Genomic DNA, 23,929 nt, shown 5'->3' on the forward strand with positions numbered 1-23,929 from the left:
TATTCTGTAACTTTTAATGACTTTATTATAATCTCCTAGATGCCGCATACACAGGCAATATTAAAATACACAAATGTGCATTTTTTTAAACATCTTCATTGGAGTATAATCGCTTTACAATGGTGTGTTAGTTTCTGCTGTATAACAAAGTGAATCAGCTGTACATATACATATATCCCCATATCCCCTCCCTCTTGCATCTCTCTCCCCCCCTCCCTATCCCACCCCCACAAACGTGCATTTTAAGAAAGCATATAGCCTACAAATGTGCATATCAACCGGGCACACAGGCCCAAAGCCTAACATGGTGAGGGTTCAACTAAATAAGCTAAACATCCTCACTACTTTGCACAGGTCTCCAGGCTCATAAAAGAGAGGAAGGCTGAGAGAACATGGCTGGGGTTCATGCCCATTTTATTTTATTTTTTTTCACACTTTTTTTTTTATTCTGATGCAAATGTTATCAATGTCTAACCTTCATTCTAGAGGGTAATTCAGAGAGGGGATGTCAGGAACCAACTATTCCCAAGGCCAACCCTGTCATGCAGTAACCTTTGGGCCATACCACCCCTGGAGCTTTAAATATACCTACCAAAAGCTTCTGTGAGTGCATTTCTCACCACCACAATCAGAAAACACTAGAGATAGCACCCCAACAAGATAACGTCTATAGTATAAAAAAAAACAAAAAACAAAACAAGCTCCAGAGTGAGATTACAAACCAGTCACATGAATGGTAGCCGGCTGTCAGTTGGCCAACCCCTGCTAGGTCTTAAGGGAAATCTGTCATTGGGGCCACCTCGCCCTGGCAAGATGGGGTTAGGTCCTGGAAAGGGGCCGACTGGGTCAAAATGTGGTCTGAGTGGAGGGAACTGTCTGGGTATCTCCCCAGGCTCAGGGATGAGTGAATTCATTGGATCCCCAACATAAGGAAGGGTTAGTCTTTCATCATATTCACCACCAATAATTCCTGGAGGAAGGAGAGAACTGGGAGGAAAAGGCCTGGGGTGCAAGGGGTTGGGGTAGAATGGAATGGGGTGGGGTGACGATGGCAGGAACATCACATGCCGCCCTCTCTGAGCTTCTTTTCTTTGTTTGTGCCTCTTCTTGTACAGTTCTTTCCAATCTGTGTCTCGACCTCTGACAGTACCATCTCGAAAATCCCGCAGATATAAACACCTCCACAGAAGTTGGTCATTTGAAGCAATATAGAGGTCATGACAAACTGCAGACAAAGACAGGACAGAACGAACAACCAAAAGTCGGAAGATCTGCAGTTTCAGCTCCAATGGGAGGACTACCAACCCAAATACATCTGTTAGGTTCAGTGCTTGTCGGGTAAAAGCCAGAAGAGGATACACCAGCTGGTCCTTGAAGAGGCGAGAGAGCTTCTGAAGATCTTTGTATGTCTTGGCTACATTTTCCCCTGATTCCTCTTTGCAAATAAAAGATTCTGGCAGCAGCTGCAGTCTTTTCACACTTCTAATCTCATTGCTGATTTTTAGTGTAGCATTTATGACGATGAGGTTTCCCAAAGGCACACGGGTGACAGCAGCAGAGCCACCCTCGCAGAGAGGATGTGTGTACTGCAGCTTATACACGCCCCCCGACCTCCAGTTCTCCAGCATGGACACAGCTTTGGCTTCAGTCCGCTGAGGTATGTAACCCGACTCTAACATGAGGAGATGTATGGATACTATTGGGGGTCCCTGGGGTTAGAACAGTCAGCTGGCTGCTACAGGGTCTCTGATGAATGTGGCACTTGCCCTTCCACCGATTCACTGCAGAGCATTGGTTCTGAGGGATAGAAACCTGTGCCCTCTTCCATAACCACAACATCTGGAATTGACTCAGCTTCAAAATTGTGACTAGGCCCTGACCCACTGCCATCATTCCAGACATCAGATTGGGCTGCCTGTCCTTGGAATGAATCACGCAGTTGTTCATCCTGCATGCTGGACTGACTGGAGCTGGCGGCCAAAGAGGGCTGGTTATTATTCTGGAGCAAGGAATGCTCTGAATCTGTGGATGAAGGTAAGTTAGGTGCTGCAAAGGCATCTTCAAGAATCAAACATATCAAGTCCCCAGAAACAATCCCATACGAAGCCAAGGTCTCTTCATCTCCAGTGAGGGCATCCTTGTTGTTCAATGTAATTGCAAACTGGGTATCAGAACCTGGAGGGGATGGGAGCCCCCAAGACGCCGGGCCATGACCTCCGGGAGCCAGGAAGCCGCAAGCTGCAGCCTCAGCGCCCACTTGCCGCCTGGCCTGCGCGTCACAGTCCAGGAGCGCGGGCCCCATGACGCCCCGCTCGCCGCCCGGCCTCTTATGCCCATTTTAGTTGAGACAGAAGCAGCAGCACATAAACTCATATGTCTAGTCCTTGGTGTCTTTACCTTTATAACTTATTTAGGACCATGCTCTCCTACTCTTGATGCTGAAATCGCCCTACGAAACTGAATAAAAGGAAAACCTCATCCAAAACGGAGGCAGGAAGCCCTGGAAGGGGAGGTCTCAGGCACATTCCACTTGTGGCAGCTTCCTTTACATAGCCTAGCACGAAGAAGGAAGATTTTCTCCTTGCCCAGCAACAACCCAGCCAATGAGAAGCCACCACAACCCTGAATACTCAAAGTGCTCCAATGAACCTTCCTTCAAAGCAGCTCCTTCCAACTTCCCCTTTCCTCTGTAATAGAACTGCTCCTCTCCTTTGTTCTCCGGACCTGCCTGTGGTTCACAGCAGTTTGCATGTCCCGAATTGCAATTCTTCTCCTATTCCCAAATACACTTGATTTTGCTCACTAAACCTTTTTTTGTTTTAAAGCTTGATAGCTCCTAATGACCCAGAAGGTTTCAACCTATCCGCATTCTTAGGAGTGTTTTGGATACATGATGTATAGACAAGCACAAGCCTAGAGTCAGGAAGCTTGCTCTTTCCTAGGGAACACGGTGAGCCTGACCCATCCAACTCCCTAGTCCTGCTTTCCTCACCTCAAAATAAAGGAGTTAGCCTGAATCAGTGGTTTGCCAAATTCAGTGAGCATCCGAATTTTCTGGAGATGTTTGTGAAAAATGTAGTCCTCCCCCACCTCCAATCTGGACCCAGAGATTTTGATTCTGTAAAGCTGGGGTAGGGCCTGCATTTCTACCCATCCAACCACCACCAGGGTCTGTGGTGGGTAAAAGCTGAGGATTGTTCCCTGATTTCTAGGTGACTCCAAAGGTCCCTCCAAGCTCTAAAATGCTCATTCTATTTAAGTAAAGTGCAGCAAGTGGGCAGCCTGCTAGGTGAAAAGTTCATAATTGGTCACACAGTTTAATTTCTAGGCTTCCAAAATCAACACTTCAAGTTCTTAGTCAATTTTCAAAAATTTACTGTGTAGAAACAACAGTTCATTTTACCGGCATTTTTTCCAGAGCATTCACTGTCCCCACTGAGAAGCATCTTATTTGACTTAGAAAGAATTAAAACTTTTAATCTCCAAATCCAATGTGTTTGTCATTGAAAGAACATAGGATGGTCAGGAAAGAAAATTAGAAGCCAGTCAGTGGCCTGGTATAGATTCATTTTCTAAAAAACAACACATACCATTTATTTGAAGAAGGAGACACCCGTTCTTTCAATTAACTGCAAGATTTCTTTCTTTAATATCCTACTAGCAAATCATGGACTAACACTGTCTGAAACAATTCCCCATAAAGATATACAACCTGGGATTTTACTTAATCATTGTGAGGTTTTCAACCAGAAGGGGAAAAATGTGTTTTCTTAATAATGACCGTTAGAAAAACACATTTTTTGGAGGAGGCCAAAGCTGAACTCTGACAAGTGACATTATGAGGAGAAAAATAGAGCTGCAAAGCAGAGACAAAAAATAACTAATTGAAATAACTAATTAGAACTTATTTACATATTATATTTTCATGTACTTTCAAACACACTTTTCAACAATGTTTCTAAATTAAAAGGCATTTGTAGTAGGGAACACTCCACATGTAGGATCAAAGCAAAAACATACTTCTTGGTCTCTTTTTGAAACTTTTCAGAGAGTGTATTCAATTCATAGGAACAAAAAACTATCTCACAAGAGAACCCACTGGCCTTTTTTTTTTTTTTTTTTTTATTGCTTTCCACCCCACTTCAAATCTTTAATGAACACATGCTCTGAAGAGCTTAGCTTCCCTTCTGATACACTTTGGGAAACAAATGTCACCATTTAACCAATATCCTATTTGCTGCTTGTACAGTCCATTTCCCAAGAAGCCTTTCACTATAGACACCCAAAAGAATCTGTTGCTGGGGGTTGAAGCAGAGACGTTGGCATAATTCTCGACAAGGGTACAGTCTTTCTTCTAACAAGGGTACCTAGTTAGCTCAATTGGCTGCAATGAGATGTTACTGAAGTTGAGGTCTTGAGAAGCCAACCACCTCTCTCTACTTCCTGGCTCCCAACTACAGCCCTCCTTCCCCCGGCCAGTAGGTGGAAAATTCATGGGCACAACAGAAAAGTAACAAGAGCTGTGTCTACATCCAGGTGATTCTCTCTCACTAGGGAAAGAATGCACCCAATGCTTCCTAAGTGTGGCCAGCCACGCTACCCACTCCACCTCATTTGGTAAGGGAAATCCAGGACTTTGTATTTGGAAGGAAGAAATGATCTAAGAAGAGAACAGGGGCAAATAGAAGAGAAGGTGCCTTTATAACAGAGAGGAAAGAAGAGAAAGAGAGTGAGAGGACAAATTTTCATTTGCTCTGTTAAAATAGACAAAATAAAACTGGCAAGTTTCGATCCCTCCTCTACTGTGCACGCCAGGTAAGGAGCAACGGCCATGGGAGGGGAAGGGGACGGCCCTGTCCCTGCCTCCCACCTCCCACCCAGTGTTCTGGTGGGAGACAGTGAGCTGTGGGAAGCGCTGGGCAAATGTTGACTGAAGGCCTGGAGCCTGATCATGTACCCCAGGGATCAGATGTTCCAAGATGAAGGAAAATGGAAATGGGGATTTCAATGACTTCTTGTTTTACAAGAATTAGGGGGGAAAGTCATAAAGAACTTAGCTTTCCCAGCTTACAGTCTGTAACCATTGGCTCATTAAGTAAATGTTGAATAATTACTTTTTAAAATAAGGTGTCACACTGGATATACAGCAGAAAATTCTGTTTAATGAGCCTAAGATTAGCACAAAGCTGGGCACGGTGTTTATAAACGAAGGATTGTTGGACACAGGGCAGAAGCGATTTTTGCAAGGTAGCTTTGGTATCCACTAAGGGAAGTTGAAGCAAAGTAAACCTGGGCCCCAGACTTGCATCCTTCTCTATAGGAGGGGAAGGAGCTGGCAGGTGAGACTGATCACACGTGTGTTCACAAGTTAACACAGGTGGAACCGAGGCTACATAATTCTACATAAGTGTAACAGGAAGAGGGCAAGGGTGAGGGACACTGAGAAACACCTACTTAGAAATAAGTGATCCAAAACTTTCTCCTGTCTCAAGCATCCAAGTTACTCTAGATCATTGGGACCAGGTGGTGACCCATAAAGTAGGAGACATCTACTTAGTCATAAAATCAATTAAGACATGAAGTATTTGACATTTTCATTTTTTTTTTTAAGTTTTTAAAAAATTATTTTTGGCTGCGTTGGGTCTCCGTTGCTGTGCGCGGGCTTTCTCTAGTATGGCTCACTGCTGGTAGTCCCTTTGGTATATGGTCTCAACTTTGGAGAGCAATACTTCAAAATTATTTTCTCTGTAAGGTTTTAAGTCCTCTGGTAGGGAATTCTCTTCTCAGGGGATGAAAACTTCAAGTATGGGAGGGAATACACATACTCAAATACAATCCTAAAATGTACTGACTGGTTGCTTCCAAAGCTATACTGAAATTCATTTCTGTTCATCAGAAAAGAATTTTCTTCTGGTGGGCTTCATTTTACGTTTGTCTATAAATGACTTTCATGGCAGTGAGAGATTGTAAAGAGAAACTGTCACTCATTGTTGATCAAAAGTTTGACTCAGGGCTTCCCTGGTGGCTCAGTGGTTGAGAGTCCGCCTGCTGATGCAGGAGACACGGGTTCGTGCCCCCGTCTGGGAAGATCCCACATGCCGTGGAATGGCTGGGCCCGTGAGCCATGGCTGCTGAGCCTGCGCGTCCGGAGCCTGTGCTCCGCAACGGGAGAGGCCACAACAGTGAGAGGTCCGCGTACCACAAAAAAAAAAAAAGTTTGACTCAAAAAGTTGGGCTACACAGTCAGATGGCTGACACGTTAAAAAGTATAAGTAACACTCGGAAGGAAATTGTTCCTACTGTGGCTGATCCACATTTAGGATAATTTAACGTGGCACTTGTAGAATGGACTGTAGCTGTTGCCAGGACAGCTATGTCCTTAAGAACATAAGTAAATAACTCCTCTGAAGTTATGGATGTACCTAATTAAGGAATTTTCCTTTCATTACAGCAAGATGGCAAATGTTAGGCTTGCAAAGTATGAGCACTGCGCCTGGACACAGGGATTATTCAGTGGCACATTGTATCTAGAGAGACAGACAGAGGCAACTGAGACCAACAGACATCAATTGTCCAAGACAGAGGTCATCTACAAGTATAATCACGTGTTGCTTGATTATACTTGCAGGACTACGGCAACCAAAGAAAGACCTTTAAAAAAACCTAATCTGAACACTAATTGGTTTAAAATTTTAAAGTATTCTACAAGCTGTTAGCTGAGGTGCTTTTTTTTCCCCCACAATGAATATTTAAATTGCTAAGTCAGTTTCGATTTGCATGTTGTATTAACAGAGCTAGAGGTGCTATATTTAAGTAAGAAATGAAGAGAAAAATCATGTCAGGTAATCACTGCTGACTGAAAATACAGGCAGCACACTGGTGGTCTCACAGATTTGTCTCGTTTTGACAATGTTTGGATGGAACAGACGCAGGGACACCCCTTCTTCCTGTCTCTGACCACTCTCCAACCTCCTTTCTAGTCGCGACCCCTGGGACCCTCGCCATCCTCTGTCTCCGGGACCGGCCAACACCATTTTTTGTGGTTAGCTCCTTACTGCCAACCAGATTCATCAGAATTATTCCAGCGAGGTAGAGGCCGTTGTCAACTGACTGGTCAGCCATCTGCGGGCCTCCTGCACCCACCTCTCTTTGGGCGTCTAGTTCCACTGCGACGCTGTGGCTCTGGAGGTGTGAGCCACTTCTGTGAATTGGCTCAGCAGAAGCACGAGGGCACTGACTGTCTCTTCAAGATGCAAAATCAGTGTGGCGGCCGCGCCCTCCTCCAGGACATGCAGAAGCCCTCCCAAGAGGAGTGGAGTGAAACCCTGGAGAAGACCCTGAACTCGGCCCTGTGGGATCTGCGGGCCCTGGGTTCTGCTTGCACAGACCTCCACCACTGTGACATCCGGAGAGCCACTTCCTAGATGAGAAGGTGAAACTCATCAAGGAGATGCACTGCACGTGACTAACCTCTGCAGGCAGGACTGGGTGAGCATCTCTTAGAAGGCTCGCCCTCCAACAGGACTAGGAGCCTCCAGAGCCCAGTGGACTTTGAAGGACCCCTCTGCATGCCCCTGGTGTCAGAATTTCTGCCCCCTGCAGCCACTAGGCAGTTATTTTAACCACCCTGGAGCCCTCTCCGGAGCTGTGGGCCAAATGGAAACAAAAACGGTTCTGCAGCAAAAGAAAAAAAGAAAAAAAAAAGAAACTAAAGACTTTCTGCTCTTGCTAAACTGTATAATGTTTATTTGTTTAATTTCATGGAATGTTGTTATTAAGATTATAAATCGTATGAAATAAATGAATAAATACCAAGTAGACTCCAACTCAAGTTGAGAAGTGTCAAGATTTATTGGTCTTTCAGGTAAACAATGATTGAGAACCTAGAGTCAATATTTAGTCAAAATTTATCTTGAAAGGCAATAAATCTTGATTTTTGCTAAGGCAAGTAAGTAAATATGTGCACTGCTTGAGAGATTCTGACTGCTTTTCTATCTACTAAATAGCTACAGTGAGTTATAGTGATCTGTGACACGGATTTTCATTTCCAAAGAAATGTTTTGAATTGTTGAGTTACTTTTAATTTTTCCTATGATATGATGTTTCAATACCAGTATTTAGAGTAGTGTAAGATAAGTTTAATAAGAAATGTTATAAATTTCATATCTAGTATATTTAAATCAGTCTAAATTTAGTATTTTTTTCATACTTGTTTTCCTCTTAGAGTTTCTCATTAACCTCTATGCCTGTCTGTTCTTTTCCTTCTCCTAAGGACTTTCAAGAAAATGGTAAGAAATTTAAAATGGAAATAATACAGAAAGAGGCAAATGGATAAACAAATACTAACATAGTGCTTACTATATGCCAGGTTCTGTTATAAGCACTTTACACACACACACACACACACACACACACACATTCATTTAATTCTCTTATCATTCTGTGAGGTAGGTATTATCCCCATTTTACAGATGAAGAAACTGAGACAGAGGGTGATACAGTAATTCTGTCCACGGTTGTACATCTAGTGAAAAAGGTAGGACCTAGATGAAACACCCAATACGGCACTTCGTGAGGAACAACAATGAACTCTATAGGTGAATTTCCACGTAGCTATCTCCATACGGAAGATATCACATAAATTGTCTCCTTGTGGATGACAATATGACAAGCACAGAAAATATGAATCAGTTATACAAAAGAACACAATTTAGCTCATCAATGCGTTCAGCCTTGGACCTCACATGCTTTAGCATCTCCTCTGAATATGAACGGTGAAGCGGGGGCAAGAATACAAATCTGTAAGGTGGCAAGTAGAAGACAGTAAGAGATGAGCAAAGGAGGAAGCAATCACTCTAACTGTAGAGATCGAGGAAGGCTGTATAGACATAGGGGCATTTGAGCTGGGCCTTGAAGAAAAAAAGAGATTTTGGAAAAGGAAGGCTCAAGTCAGAAAAATGGAAGCTCATTTGGAAAACATGGACCATTCTAGTTGTCTGAAGCTCACTGTAACTAGAGGGGTGTCAGGAAAAGAGCTTGGAATGGTAAACTGAACATAAGACTCCCTAATGCTCAGGGCAGAAGTCCTTACTAATCAATACGGGATGAGTATTAACGAGTAAGATACAGGAACAGCTAGAGTTGTTAGAAGCAGAACAGCAATCTGCGCTTTGGAAAGATTAATTGGCAAGAAAACACTGGGAGGGGAGAGAACCAGTCGATAAGTTACTGCCCTGGACTGAGCTTGGGTAGGCAGTGGGCTTGGGAGCAGGTAGGGGGAAAAAGAAGGCGATACTGGGAGATAAAGTGTAAATGATTTGGTAGGCGATTCATGGGGAGAGCATGGCAAGGGGATTGTCAAAGAGGCCCATGGCATTTTGAGCCTGCGACCGTTATATGAGAAATCTATCAGTCAGAAGGGGCGGGTGGTTTAAATGAGAAAATGCTGTTTGAAGCATTAAATTAAAAAAAAAATAGTTCAAAAAATTTGAACTAGCAGATCAACTGATGCCTAAAACTAAGCTGATTGAGAATAATTCCCGTTTATTGTACAAATCAATCTGAATTCAATCTTCTGTTACTTGTGACTGAAAGCATCTGATATATTATACTGAATGTTGGTTGGTGAGGGTTCTATTACTATAACCTAGTCCTTTTACTTAAACCTACCCATTAAGAGGCTGAGGTCTCATTACAAACCATTAGGTGGTACAAAATAATCAACATGCATTTCAGCAGAAGACACTTACTACTTTATAAAGAAGTGAGGAAGAGGAGACATAGTTGGTTGCCCTTGTTTCTTGATAGCACAGTGGTTCTCAACCAGGGGAGATGTTTTGTCCCAACCGGGGACATTTTTGGTTGCCACAAAAGGGTGAGTGGGGGTAGCTACTGGCATCTAATGGATGGAGGCCAGGGATGTTGCTAAACATTCCTCAATGCACAGGACAGCCTCCCACAACAAAGGATTATCTGGCCCCAAATGTCAATAGTGCCACTGTTGAGAAACCCTGCAACAGCACAAAGAGGGCAAGATAAAAGGTCCGTGTACTGACCCTACTTAGTCACTTTTCTCTGCAAGCAATGGATATACCATCTATTATGAGGAGGAAAAGCCCTTTCACCAGCTCTGCTTTCTTATCTAAAGAAAATGATTCATGCTACTAGGTTAGTTTAGACAAAAGAGATGCCTCCAGAGAGAGGCCTTGTCCACACTGCACCACCATCTACTAGACTACCTGCGAGTAACATCTGCTCCAAGCCTGGGGCTCTTCTCTTCATAAATTAATCCTTCTGGTGAAATACTTGCTACCAATAACCCTTACTTGAAAAACAATGGCAGAAACAGAAGGGGCCAAACTCAGCTGATGATTTTAGACATGCAGGCTGCCGGTGGTGGAATAATGCTCCTCGGTCACAGCTTACACACCACCCACTTCAGTTCTATCTCAAATGTGGAAGTACCAGGATTCCCCATCTGGCACCCCTGCAATCCTAGACAGAAAAGGGAGGTCAACCTCACCACCCTCAACATTAACAAAGCAAATGCTGGGCTGAGCAACTTGGAACTTACATGCTGAAAGCTTTGGGGGAAGACATCTTCATAAGTAAACTGTCTTACTGGAATGTTCCTCTGAACCATATTAGCGCCTGAGGCAAAAGGAAAAATCCATCATACTGATCCTACCTCTATTAACGATTTTTTATTTGTTCATCATGGATTTTTTTGTATTAATTTTGATTTTTAAATAATATTACATTAAAATAATATTTATCTTGGTTACTGAGGGTTTAGTTTTGTTTTTGTTTTTTTTTTTGGCATTTCCTTAAATTCTGGGCCCCAAACGAGCGCCTCACTCCCCTCACCTTAATCTCAGCCCTGCTCTGAACCCTTTTTCCTCACATAGGATCCATCGTGTGTCCCAATTATGTTCTTTCTACAGTGATTTCCCTTGGTATTTAACATTATATTAAACCACCACTAACTCTTTTCGTGATTCCCAAGTTGCATCTCTATTATGATTGCTTTGAAAGGTCAATAACCTCTGATTGGCTTGAAGTTCAGATTATCTTTTTGATTTACTTGAAAAGCACCTGCCTTTCCTTTCTGTTCTGGAACTTAGGTTTCCTTCCAGTGTGTATACAGAAGGCTTCACGTCCATCAGCCTCATCTGGCCTGTAGCTTCTGTCACACACACTGTCCCACCAGGGTCCCCTCTGACTTCTCTTCCACGTTACTCTCCATTCTCAATGCTTGTTTGTCTCTCCTTATTTTGTGAGAGTCTCATCTCTTTGAACTTTACAGTATCTTTAAAACACAACCTTTCCTCTTCTTTGCTGAAACCTCTCTGAAGAAACCCTGACAGCATCTCTTAGAGTAATTTCTACTTGAGCTATTTTAGTAATGACAACAATTTGATAAAATTAAAGTCATGAGAGTGGATCCGAATAGTACTAGGAATGGCCTCAAAGTAAAAAACAAAATCACTTTCATCAGCTTCCTTTAAGTCCGCGCTGAATTCCAGCATTTTCACCCCACACCAAATCCTTTATGTTCTAGAAGATTTAGGCACTGCCTTGGTCTACTGTCTTTACCTACTCTTCCCCTTATGCCTTCTTTGGCCTGCTTTCCAGTCTCTCTAAAAACACAGGTTTGCAACCGCCACCAAGGCTGATCTTTTAACCATATGTTTCATACTTGAAGAAGACAGGCTGCTTGTGTCAGGATATTTAGAGCTGGTAGGCAAGACACAAAGAAACACCTACAACTCAGAAGCAACCACAGACAGCCATAAATGAGTGAGTGCGGCTGTGTGCCAATAAAACTGTTATTTATGGACACTGGAAAAAAAAAAAAAAGCACACGACACCTTCAAGTAGGAAACGTGTGTTCCCTGGTCTTCGTGTTGCCATTTGAGCGGAACTTCCTAGAGTAATATTCCCAGCTTCTTTCCCCAGTGCTTATCCAGCGCTCCTCTCAGATAAAAAAAAATGAGGTATCTGACCGGGGAGTTTAGAAGAAGGACCTTGGCACGTCAGCTGGCCTGCAGGGAGCAGTTTTTCTGTCTGCTATGGAGAGAGGACATGGTCTTAGGGACTCCAGTTGTGACCACATGAATAAGTCTATCTAATTTAAGGGTCCATTCTATAATATTACATGTGATCTATGAGCGATGCATGCGATATCTTGATCTCCATCCTCCTGACCTCTAGAAGCAGAATGAAGAAGCATGATTTATTAATCCTGTAAAGCCTCTATACGGATGACAGCTCAGACAGGCAGGATCCAACGATGGGAGCGGGAAGGAAAGAGGGAGGTAATCAGGAAACCAGAGCATGCCTATTGGTGGGTGAAGGTCATTAAGAAGAGGGTCGTACAGGACAGCTGGGCTCAAGGGGTAGCCAGGAAATCCCCCACATTATTGGACACCTTTTACTCAGTTAAAATTCTTCATCCTAACAGCAGATGAGAAATATCATTTTCCTAAAGGTTTCTCATTCATTTTTAGGTCACAACAAGACCTCTCTTCATCCAAGAGAGAACATCCCCCCCATGTTTTCTGGGGATAAAATGCAGTGATATATAATATTTGGCACTTTGGGTGCAACTGACATTTTGTAACATTTGAATTGTACATAGTCAAGACAGTTTAATCGTCCCTCAAGTTATAGTGTCAAAGATGCTGACCTGCAAGGCTGTGAAAAGGCTAGCTTGAGGCTGTGTAATAAATCAGTAGCAGGGCTGTAAACAGAAGACTAGGCTCTTGTGCTCCTAATTTATTACTTATCCTACTGAGTCTGGATGCTTCCCAGCCACCAAATCATGTGTCTATTATTTTGTCTGGTCTCTAAAACTCTGGAGGTTGAGAAGAACAACTTTATTGGTAAAGGAAGAAAGAGACCAAGGCTTTCAAACTAAGTCTATCCTCTGTGTCAGAGGTACGGGCCTCGTGATTTAAGGGGGAAAGTGATTTTTAGCAAAGCTTTTGGTTCAGCCCCACATGATTTATTTACATTACTGGAAAAAATATGGACAAGACACAACCTTTGGCATACTAGTACAGACCTGGTTAGAATGATGATGACTATAGTTGATAATACTGTACTGTATACTTGAAAGTTGCTAAAAGAGTAGATGTTAAAACTTCTCACCACCCCCCAAAAAAAAAGCAAGAAAAAAGTAACTGTGAGGTGACCTTTTTGTGGCAATCATTTCACTATATATACATGTATCAGATCATCGCATTGTACACCTTAACGTTACACAATGTTACTTGTGAATTACGTCTCAATAAAGCTGGATTTAAAAAAGAATGTGATTTTTCACTCTTTGGAAACTGATACAAGCCTACATGTCTTTGGTTTTGGAACCCTAGCTCCCATGTCTAGAAGTTGTGTATAGCATAAACTAGATTATTTTCAGTTAAAGGTAATATATAAAATTAATTTTGTTGATCATTTTTATTTATAGCTATTTAAAAAGGAAACACTCTACTTTAAACCAAGATATGAGAGTGGTACCTGGGTGAGAGAGCAGGAATCACAAAGTCATGGACGTGTCCATCACCCCACCACCCTGAGCTGGGGCTCTGGGAGGGCTGTAGCCAGGCTGGGCAGCCCAAGGCCAGCCAGTTTCTTATCGGCTTCTGAAGCTGATCAGTTCCAGAGGGATCCAGGAAGATACCACCAGAAATCTCCCCTCCCCTGGCAGATGCAGTCAGTGCTGGAAGGCACCCACCAGTAGCTCACCAGAAATGAGGGAACAGGGTCAGCAGGCCATACCTTCCTCACTCTTTGAAGGGCAACCACAATATCACATCCTCTTTTCATCCAAGTTCTGTTTTTGCTGTGGAAATGGCCCACTCAATATCCTGAGCTGTTGTATCATAAAAAACTATCTGGTCCTTCTTCCTAGTTCCTGGGAGGGAGCTTCTAAAACCCTTGGAATTTCCTCAGTGACACAGGTATCTTTATTATTCATGAGCCCCTTGGATCACAGTTGAGTTAATGCTAATGAAGTAAGTCCTGGTGGACCACGAAATAGCTTCAGGATGGGGGGTGGTCACCAGAATGATCAACCACAGGATTAGAGACTTGGGACTATGAGCCTGCCTGACCTCTGGGGGAGGGAATGGGAGCTAGAGATTGAGTTCAATTCCAAAGTCAATGATTCAATCAATTGTGCCAATATAATGAAACCCCAATAAAAACTAGACACTGAAGCTCTGTGGAACATCCTGGTTGATAAACACATTGGTGTGCTGAGGGGTAGATGCACCCTGATTCCACGGGGAGAGGGCATGGAAGTTCTGTGTTTGGAGCCCTCCCTGACCTTGCCCTCTGAGTCTCTTCATTTGGCTCTTCCTTATTTGTATCCTTTCTAACAAAGCTGTAATAATACAGTCATTCCTGAGTATCCATGGGGTGTTGGTTCCAGGATCCCCCTGTGGATAACAAAATCCACAGATGTTCAAGTCCCTTATATAAAAGGGTGTAGTATTTGCATATAACCTATACACTGCCTCCCATATACTTTAAATCATCTCTAGATTACTTACAATCTCTAATACAATGTAAATGTTATGCAAATAGTTGCTGATGCCCAACAAATTCAAGTTTTGCTTTCTGGAACTTTTCTGGAGGTATTAGATCAGCATGATAACAGAGGGAACTAAAAAGGTCCTAAGTTAGTCTGAGGGGTTGGTTGGAGAGGTTGTTCTTGAGAAAGGAATATTTAAGTAGTGACCTGAAGAATGCGTTGGGGGTAGTGGTGAGGATGGCAATATTCCAGGGAGAGGCAACTGCACATGGAGAGGCTCTGAGGCAGGTGGGAAGGAAGTGGTACATTTGAGGAACAGAGTGAAGTCAGTGTGGCTGGAACTCAGTGTGGGAGAGAGTGACAAGAGGGCAAGAGTTGAAGGTTAGGAGGTGGGCAGGGGCCAAATCATGGGAGGGGGGTCATTGTAAAAATGCTGGTCTTCATGTCAAAAGAAGCGGGAAGCCACTGCAAAATGGTAAAGAAAGGTCTACCAGGGTCAATCTGAATTTTAATAAGATCATACTCGCTGTAGTTAAGGCAAGATTTATAAAAGGTTAGAATGGAAGCAGGAAGCCTGGTTAGGAGGCCACTGTAGTCATCTACGTGAACGATGACCAGGCTGGGAGCAAAGAAGGTGAGGGAGGTAAAAGCTGTTTTCAAAATTCAAATACTAAATATGCTTATCAAGTATAAAATAAAAACATATCTTTAGGATGTCTTAAAAAAAGAAGCCAAAATGTGGGTCAAGGACTTGAGCTCATCACTTCCTTCATTTGTATACAGCACTGGGTAGAACCCTAAGAGAACATCATTGTAGTTTCCAGAATATAATGAGGATATGGAACCCTAGAGCTTATCAGCAGGTTGATACTAAATGGTTAAAATGTTGAATATATGTAGAAGAAACAGTTAAAGGAAATGAGCTTATATAACCTAGAGAAAACTGAAATATGACTTGATCCATTCACTAAGAACATTCTATGGGCTAGGCTGGTGGTTTCTCAAACTTTGTATGTGTGCAAATCAACTGGAAAGTTTGTGAAATCTCTAGGCCTGATCCTAGAGATACTGACTTCAACAGGTCTAGGGAAGAGTCCAACCAAGGCTCCCCACATCAAGCTCATGATTCACCATGCACATGGTGCTCCAATCACTAGTCTGAGAGGTGCTGGGGTCCTGCCCTCAAAAAAGTGAGACACAAGTCATAGGCCCATGGGTCCAAGACAGTGGAGGTGGGTGGAGTCAAGCAGGAGGAATGCTCAAATTTACCTGGGGAATTCAGGCGGGGTTTGGGAAGAGTGGTCAAGGAAGGCTTGGAAATAAGTCTTTGACGGTATAAAGGATTTTTCACACCTACAAGTCTTCAACAAAGCACAATACAAAACTGTACCCAAACACTGGCTGTCACCCCTGATCTCAGGGCACAATGCTTTGCAGGCCTGCTCCACTTTTCATCTGAAACATGTAAAGGAGTTTCATGTTGTTTTTTATTAATATAATTTAATTAAAACATTTTCTATATTAGCATATTTCAAGGTATAAAGTCTTGTCTACAGTCATATTTTCTTCTGCTAAAATGAACTTTTAGTTTACCCCCATGCCTCAGTTTCTGGGACTGTATGTGGCCCATGTATGTTGAATGAATGAATGAATGACTAGATGAAAATATTAACGCAAGAAATAAGGTGGTATTAGGATAGTACCAGATTTCCTTATCTAGAGATGTATTTTTAAAATGGCAAGTTTTTCACTTAAGTATGTTTCTGCTTTTAGGCAGTATAATAGATTTTAGAAAACCTCTCCAGTAACTCTTACTCTTAGGACTTCATGAAAAGCTTAGTTTTTCAAGGAACTTAGTTAGAAATTAAGAGAACCTACCCCAGTCTGTCCTAAAACCACACCAAGACCAATTTCCCTCCCAATGAAAGGTCAGTAAATAGAAACTTTTAACTCAACATAGAGTCCAATAGTATATTAACACTTACTTTAGAAGTTTAGCCGGAAATGAACACATGATGAGAACAATGTTAACCATAAAGGAAGCTACAAAAAGGGACAAGAACTTTCCAGACCAAAGTATAGCAACAAAGACTAGGAGAAATGAACAGCTTTAAAAAAAAAAAAAAAAAAAAAGATAGCACAGCTATGGCCTATGAAGTTCAGGAAGGTCTATCAAAAGATCCCTATCTTCTGAAATTCAAAATGATTTTATTCTTCTGAAACATATCAAAGACCAACATGTGACTTCTGTGATGAGAATACCAGGAATAAATCAAAAAAGCAAATTTATATCCTATAAAATCAAACGGCCTACTTATATAAAGTGATCAAATCTCTCTGAATTTTAGGATGTGAAATAGTTCAAAACCCAAATTATATAACATTCTTCTTCTTCCATAGTCATGGTACTATTTCAGTGTATATTCACATTCTTCATATACATTTATTTTTATTTAAAATGAATTTCCTGGACCTAGAAACTTAGACTGCAAAAAAAGTAATTTATCCAATGACAAACATCAGAGTCAATAAAAAAAAAAATTCCCATCTCCTGTCCTCTTAGTCAAGTGATATTTCTAATGTTTTAAATTCTCTTACCCACAGGGAAAAGGTATTACTTATTAAATGAGGTTTAAATAGAGGATCACATTAATCTAATTTCCCCTAATCTTCTATAGACATTCAAAGAATCACAGAATGAGAAATAAAAAAGGGACCATACAGAGCAAAACCATCCCCTCTAAAATATCCCAGACAAATGGAAGCGTTGGAGGGAAACTCAAAGACCTTCGTGTGCTATCGTTACTTATTTAATTGGCTTCCGATTTTCAAGTTCTGTGAGGACACACAGTGGGATTATCTTGTTCACTAAACATCAAGCATAGTACTTAGAACATAGTAGAACTTCAATAAATATTTGCAGAAGGGCTGAATTAATAAATCTCTTCATCCTGCAGAGGAGAACACGTAGCTCAGACAAGTTAGGCGACTGGCCTTGAGGTTTTTCTGGTCTCATTGGCCAGGGCTCTTGCCACTCTACTCATTTTCACCCATGGCCATCAAACCCTCTTCAATAAGGGAAAATCCATTCTACTCTGGGCATTTCTGTTACTTTGATCCAGTGGAATTACATAAAGTAAGCCTATTTTCTCTTCTAAATGGCAGCCTTCAAATAATGTGGAGACGACTTGTGTCCTCCCTATTCCAGGTTACATGGCATGGTTTTTAGTCCTTTCACTATCCTATCAGGTGTCAATAGATGTGGTTGGTTGTTCTTCCAGAGCAGCATCCATAACCGACATCTCCAGGTGGGGTCTGGCCACAGTGAGGATGTGTTCTCTTCTTTCTGGACCTGCTTTGTGAATGCACTTGGTGTAGGCACAACAGCACAAATGCTGGCTTCCCCATGGCTTCCCCATGGCCCACATGAGCATGAGACCAGAAGAACCTACCTTCTATATTTGCCTTTAATTTTCTGAATATAAGTATAGTCCTATCTATTAATCCCTACTAAATTTCACCTTGCTTGGTCCATTCCTCTAGCTTGTTTCAGAATCTCCATTCTCTCATTCAACATATTAGCTGTCCAACCTAGTTTTGAGATAGCTGCAAATTTGGTAAGTATGCCTATGATATCTTTATCCAGGTAATTATTGTCCTATGTGGGCAAATAATAAAAATAGCTAATCCTTATATAGCACTTACCATGTGCCAGGCCCTGTTCCAAGCCCTTTTAACCCATTTCATTCTTACTACAAACTTCTGGGGTAGATGTGATTATTTTCTCACATCTGAGATTTTTAAATGGAGGTACAGAGAGGTTAAGTAATTTACCCAGAGTCACAGAGCTAGTGAGTAGCAGATCTAGAAACGTAGCCAGTCTGATTCCAGAGTCCTCGTTCTTAATTACTAAAGTGTGCTGCTTCTCATTGTTATCATGTACCTTTACTGACAACATTCTAGGCTGAAAGGAATCCATTAGTCAATAATCCTTGGGTAGAGCTGCCAATCATTCACCATTCACAAAATGACATAACTAAAGTCTCTGATAACCCAAGTTTCTCTGTCTTGAGGGTTTTGCCAAATGCTTTTCTGAACACTAAGCATGGATCTGACTTAACTGCCTAGTAATCCCTCATTTTTCCTTTGTGCATTTTCAACCAGACTATAAAGTCCTGGGGGTCCAGGCCACATCTATGCTTGTCTTATATCTCCCATCTCACCTACTACCTAATGAGCACATAAGAGAAATTCAAGTTTTATCTTTGACAGATGGTACTAAAAGCTGAGGCGATGTTCCCCTGAGATTAATTCTGCAGGAAGTAGGAGGATAAAGTTTAAAATGCGGGAGTGAGGAGAGACACCCTTTAGCACTTGAGCTTTCAAGTTCTCTACAACAGGGATTCTCTGACATGAACTCAAACATGGATGTATGGGTCTCCAAACCAGTGGCCATGATGCTTGACCGCTTTGTCTCTCAGTCCCATCCAACCCCCCCATACCCTTTTTTTGGGGTAGTTATTCTAGATGTCTTTGAAGAGCACAGCCTGCACCTCACTCCCACTTAGATATCCTGAGGTGCCCGGTAGAGCATGTGTGTGGTGTACATGAAGGGTTTAATAAATGCTTGTTGAAATAAACCCTCCACTAAAACTCCACTTAAGGATTTTACTGTCAGCAACCCCTCCGTGGTCATATTCAAGGTTGGGGAAATAAAACTTAGCCCTCCAGCACGCACAAAAAACTAACTAACTAACTAACTAGAGATTACTTCTCTGGGAGATAACAGTCAAATACACTCAAAAACAAAATAACTTAGACAATACAAAATGAGAAGGCAACAATGGACTCAACAATTCTCATTTATCCAAGCTATTTATATGTTTTGAGGGGCAGAGCTGAGTCTTCCTTAATTGTTTTTTTCTCCTCCAATTGGCTACTTGCCTATTCCTTAAGTCAAATAAATCTTCACTGTATTACTATCCCTAATAAGTGGGAGACAAATTTGAAAATAGTAGTAAAGATACCATGGAAAGTCAATGTCTTTTTATTTCTGTCTCTCATTGCCTTAGGAGATCTGGCATTTTGGCTACTAGAGGATACCCTAATTTTTCACACGGGAATCAAAACAGATTTTTGGCTATGCTAGAATTTGCTTTTTCAGGAGCCTAAGTTATAAGTTGTATAACTTTCCTTCTTGGCACTTGAAAGCCTACAGACCTTTCTTTACCTAGACTCACATGCACAACTAGTTCCCAAATTCAATTTCTCTTTTTCTTAAGAATGGCCATTCTGCATGATTTACTCTGAGGCCAATAAGTAACTATGCCCAACTCAGAAATATTGCTTACTTTCAGACTGGCGGCTATGTAATGAATAATTAACCACTCCATACTTTCTATCAGGGATGCTTATATTACCAGGGTAAAGGTATCCTTTATGTCTAAACGATGTCATAAAACAGGCCTTTGCCAGAAAGACACCCTCATTTATCACATGAAATGCCATGTGGTATTAACAAGGTCGATACTGTTTGTTTAATATATTTTGCTTTCATAGGGGCTTGAAATGATTTGTTTTTGCAGCTGTAACAGAGTTAAATTAGGGATTTAGCTTCAGCTTAGCTAGTTGGGCATATATAACCAGGGGCTATTAATTATCTGCCTAGAGGCCTTTGGTCCTCTTCCCACAATTTACAGCAATCTTGGGGTGCTGAGTTACACCACAAGCAGCCAGGTTCTATCCTAAAATAATCAATCTTGGCTTCTCAGGAACTGAGGGGAGATTAAATAATTCAAATTTTTATTTCTTATTCCACAACACCTCCAAAACACACACACATGTAAATGTTATTAGTGCACAGCTTCTTAGTTGAAAGACTAGCTTCAGACATCCGTTCCCACAAATGAGAAACTAAAAAAACAAAAACAAGAACACTTTTCTGACCTTAAAGAACCAATAATCAGCCCTCTTACCCTTTTCTCTCTTCTCACACAGCTGCTCTGCCTTAAATGGACCAGGGGGAGAGGAGGAAATTTGCTCCAAAGATAAATTTGTCAAAAGCATGCACTACAATCCTCATTCCTCACTACCTGCTTGTGAATGTCGGCTGGGAGCAATTGCTGAAAAGCTTGGGGTGGAGGGGTGGAGGGGTGGCGGGAAGCAAGGGGAGAGAAGAAGGGGAGAAAAGGGGCGGGGCAAAGAAAAACTGGAGTGCAATGCAAGCAAAAAGGAAATCTCACACTCAGACACACACACACTCACACTCAGACACACACACACTCACACTCACTCACTCAAACACACAAAGAGAGGGAGAAAAGGCTCCCCCCACCTCAGGTCCTAACAACATACTTCTTTATCAGAGGTTCATTGTCAATCAATTAGCAGAGGCAGCAGGGGTCTGTGAGGTGGGGGGCACCCGTGGAAACAATGGGCAGTCCTGTTGTATTACTATTTAATCACTTCTGCTAAATAAATAGAGCAGCCCCAAGGTGCTGTCATGTCAAGGGAATTTATAACAAAAAAAACTTCATTTTTCATTGGTCATTCCTTTTCTCCCTTCAGGACAAGAGAGGGTTATTACTGTAGCCTTAAGTTCCATCTTTGTGTTTCTTGCCTTTGATTCCCACTCGGACCCTGCCACTTTCTGGCACTAATTTGTCAGGCTGAACAAAGAGAGGATTTGTACCTCCTGTAAGGTCTCAATTAGGAATGGCTTCTGCTGTATTATGTGCCATTCAGAGAGGACACAATGCCGGTAATTACAGGAATTTGCACTAAATGGCTGAAGAATTCACAGCAAAACTCCCCCCCCCTCCCCTTGGGCTTACCCCTCCCAAGGGCTGGGGGGAAAAAAAGGAAAGCAAAATGCTCTGAATGCCAGAGAGATGTAATTACCAACAGCAGTCCCAAGAGGTTAAACAGCAGCCGAAGGAGTAAAACCATAAAAACTGACAGTGTGAGATGGTGGAGGGGATCCCCTCAGCCCACTGTTTTCTTGCTGTCTCTCGCGTTAACATTTTCAATTTCAGTTCAGAATCAGGAACACTGCCCCACAGTGGGCTGTCCGATTTCACCTTCAGATTACAAAGCAGTAAGACACTTCAAGACCGGAGCTTTGCATCTCTTGTAGCATCTATAAAAGAAAGGGCCTGGGCCCTTTTATCACAATACTCAATTGCTAGGTTTCTTGTTTGTTGGGAAATTAGAGGAAGAAATCTGTATGTATTAGTGCCAAGAAAACCATGCATCTATCGAGGGGAAACAGGTATGTACACATGTCTAATTCCAGAGGAAAACCGGGCTACTGCCTTATAATTGAATTTATACAGCATTTTGTGAACAACCTCATGTAGAACCACTTACAGGTACATACCCCATAAATATTTTAATAAGCTGCACAGTCGTTTGTCTTAGCATTAATATTTTAACACTATAGATGCCCCATTGCCGAACATAATTTTGAATCCCAACCAGTGACTTCATTAAAGAAGGATTCCTCATTTTCTGCTACAGATGTGTTTCTGTAAAGCTGTGCTAAAGCACCAGCAAATTAATTGTTCTTAAACACCACTTTCCTCACGTGCTCCTCTGCTCAGGAACGTTCTGGGACTTCAGGGTCAAACATGAAGTTCAACCTTATCAAACTGCCCTTTTTTCTGTAGGTCAAAAATGACTGTCTGCAATTTCACAGAGTTCCACACGGCACCACCTCTGACAGCTCTCTAATCTGACCTGTGGGCCTAACTTCCGCAGCCCAGCTCACAGTTGCCATTTGGCATTGGTGATGTGAACATCTGATTAGTGTCTGTTTTCCCCAGGGGACTGCAAGTTCCATGAAGGCAGGGACAGGGACCACGTTTGCTTTCTCGCAGCACTGACTCGTCCAGGTGCACCTGAGTTTGGGGCATGTGGTCAGAAACTCAGCGCACAATAAATGGTAGAATGAATGGAAAAACGTGATTTTCAAAGGCATGTTCTCAGGAATAAGGAGCAGCAAATATAAAGGCCCTGGAGGCATGAATGACGAAGGTAGGTTCCGGAACAGCAAGAAGACCACTGTAACTGGGTTTCCTAATACAGGGCAGCCATGGATCTGGAGAGGAAGCCATGGAACAAACCACACATAATCAAATACAACTATAAAAAGTTCAAGCACATGTTAAGAAATACACAGTTATGCACAAGCATGTATTTTTAAAACCGTAACCTCAGGCATTTGGGGATGGTCAGAGTCCATTTTCTCTGCAAAGGCTCTTTAAGTTTCAAAAAAGGATATAGAAAATTCTTCACCTACAGAAAGAATTTAGCGAAGTGAGGCCAACTGCACTATTTTGTAGATTTAAAAGCCAACATTTGTGGCTCCCCCAAATAGCATCTGAATGACATCATGATAAAGAGCTGCTCAGTGCAATCTTCCACTTTTAAAGTTTATTCATCAAAAATATTTAAAGGGGGAGGGACTAAGTGGACATAAATAGTTGTAGTCTAAAGAGGCTCACTTAAACCATGAAATACTGTGAATTAGCTTCTCCCTAAAATGATAAAGCCAAGATTCAACTAAAAACAATTTACTGGACTTTTTGACAGTTTGGGAGGTAAACACGCTATACAACCAGATTTTTCACTGAATGTGTGTTTTTATGAGGATGAAAAGTTAGGGGACACAAGTACTAAATGAATAAACAGCTGGTTTAGATTAACTGTGTTTGTGAGAAACATAAATCAATTTTTAAAGTTCCATCTGCTATAATAATCTTTGATATAATAAACAGCCTCCCAGATAATTTAGAAAACATTCAGAGGTTTGCTTACCAAGTTTTGATATTTTTCTTTTGAGACTCTGCCCCCTACAGGAGATGAAGTATTCCTACCTGAGGTAGGAAACCGGTATTCCAGGCACGCTTACCCATAACCCACGTGTACCACAAAGCAACGGAGCGTAGCAGTTTCTGATGGAAGAGGGGGCACTGAAGTGAAATTAAAAATTTCTACTTGAGAGTCAGCCGCACTGTACAAATTAGGACTGACTTCTCCCCATGCCAAATGAGAAACCTACCTGTGCCCCATTAGAACCCCAAATCAAAGCATGAAGGTAAAAGCTGGGCAGCAAAGGAGTTTTAGACTACATTACCCCTGTCTCCTGGGTTCCCTATTACCACCCATCCCCACCCTATTCTCCAGCCAGCTATTCAGTGAGCACCTGATTCACACAGCAAAGGGCAGCATCCTAAAACACGGACCCTAAAGCAGCTGCCCCAAGTTCTATCCCAGCCCATCATGTGATCGTTTTCCTACTCTTTTCCCCTTAGCTTCCTTCTCCCTGTCTCTCCTACTCAACTTTCTATGCCTTTTTCCTGTTTTAATTTCTCCATCTGCTAGATGTGG

The 23,929-nt window shown here is 42.0% G+C and overlaps 2 protein-coding genes across 5 annotated transcripts in view; both read right to left on the bottom strand.

The window, feature by feature from the left end:
* PLEKHM3 (pleckstrin homology domain containing M3) overlaps window positions 1-23,929 on the bottom strand; it is a 189,006-nt gene that overhangs the window by 118,607 nt on the left and 46,470 nt on the right. The gene's annotated exons all lie outside the window — the stretch shown is intronic.
* On the bottom strand, window positions 336-5,252 carry LOC307187875 (F-box only protein 7-like). The gene is given in 3 exon segments (XM_079924399.1): window positions 336-1,702; window positions 1,705-1,735; window positions 1,739-5,252. Coding segments are annotated over 3 exon segments (1,572 nt in total). The 5' UTR covers window positions 2,303-5,252; the 3' UTR covers window positions 336-725.

This window comes from Stenella coeruleoalba, assembly GCF_951394435.1.
Source record: "Stenella coeruleoalba genome assembly, chromosome: 6".
NCBI classification, from domain to species: domain Eukaryota; kingdom Metazoa; phylum Chordata; class Mammalia; order Artiodactyla; family Delphinidae; genus Stenella; species Stenella coeruleoalba.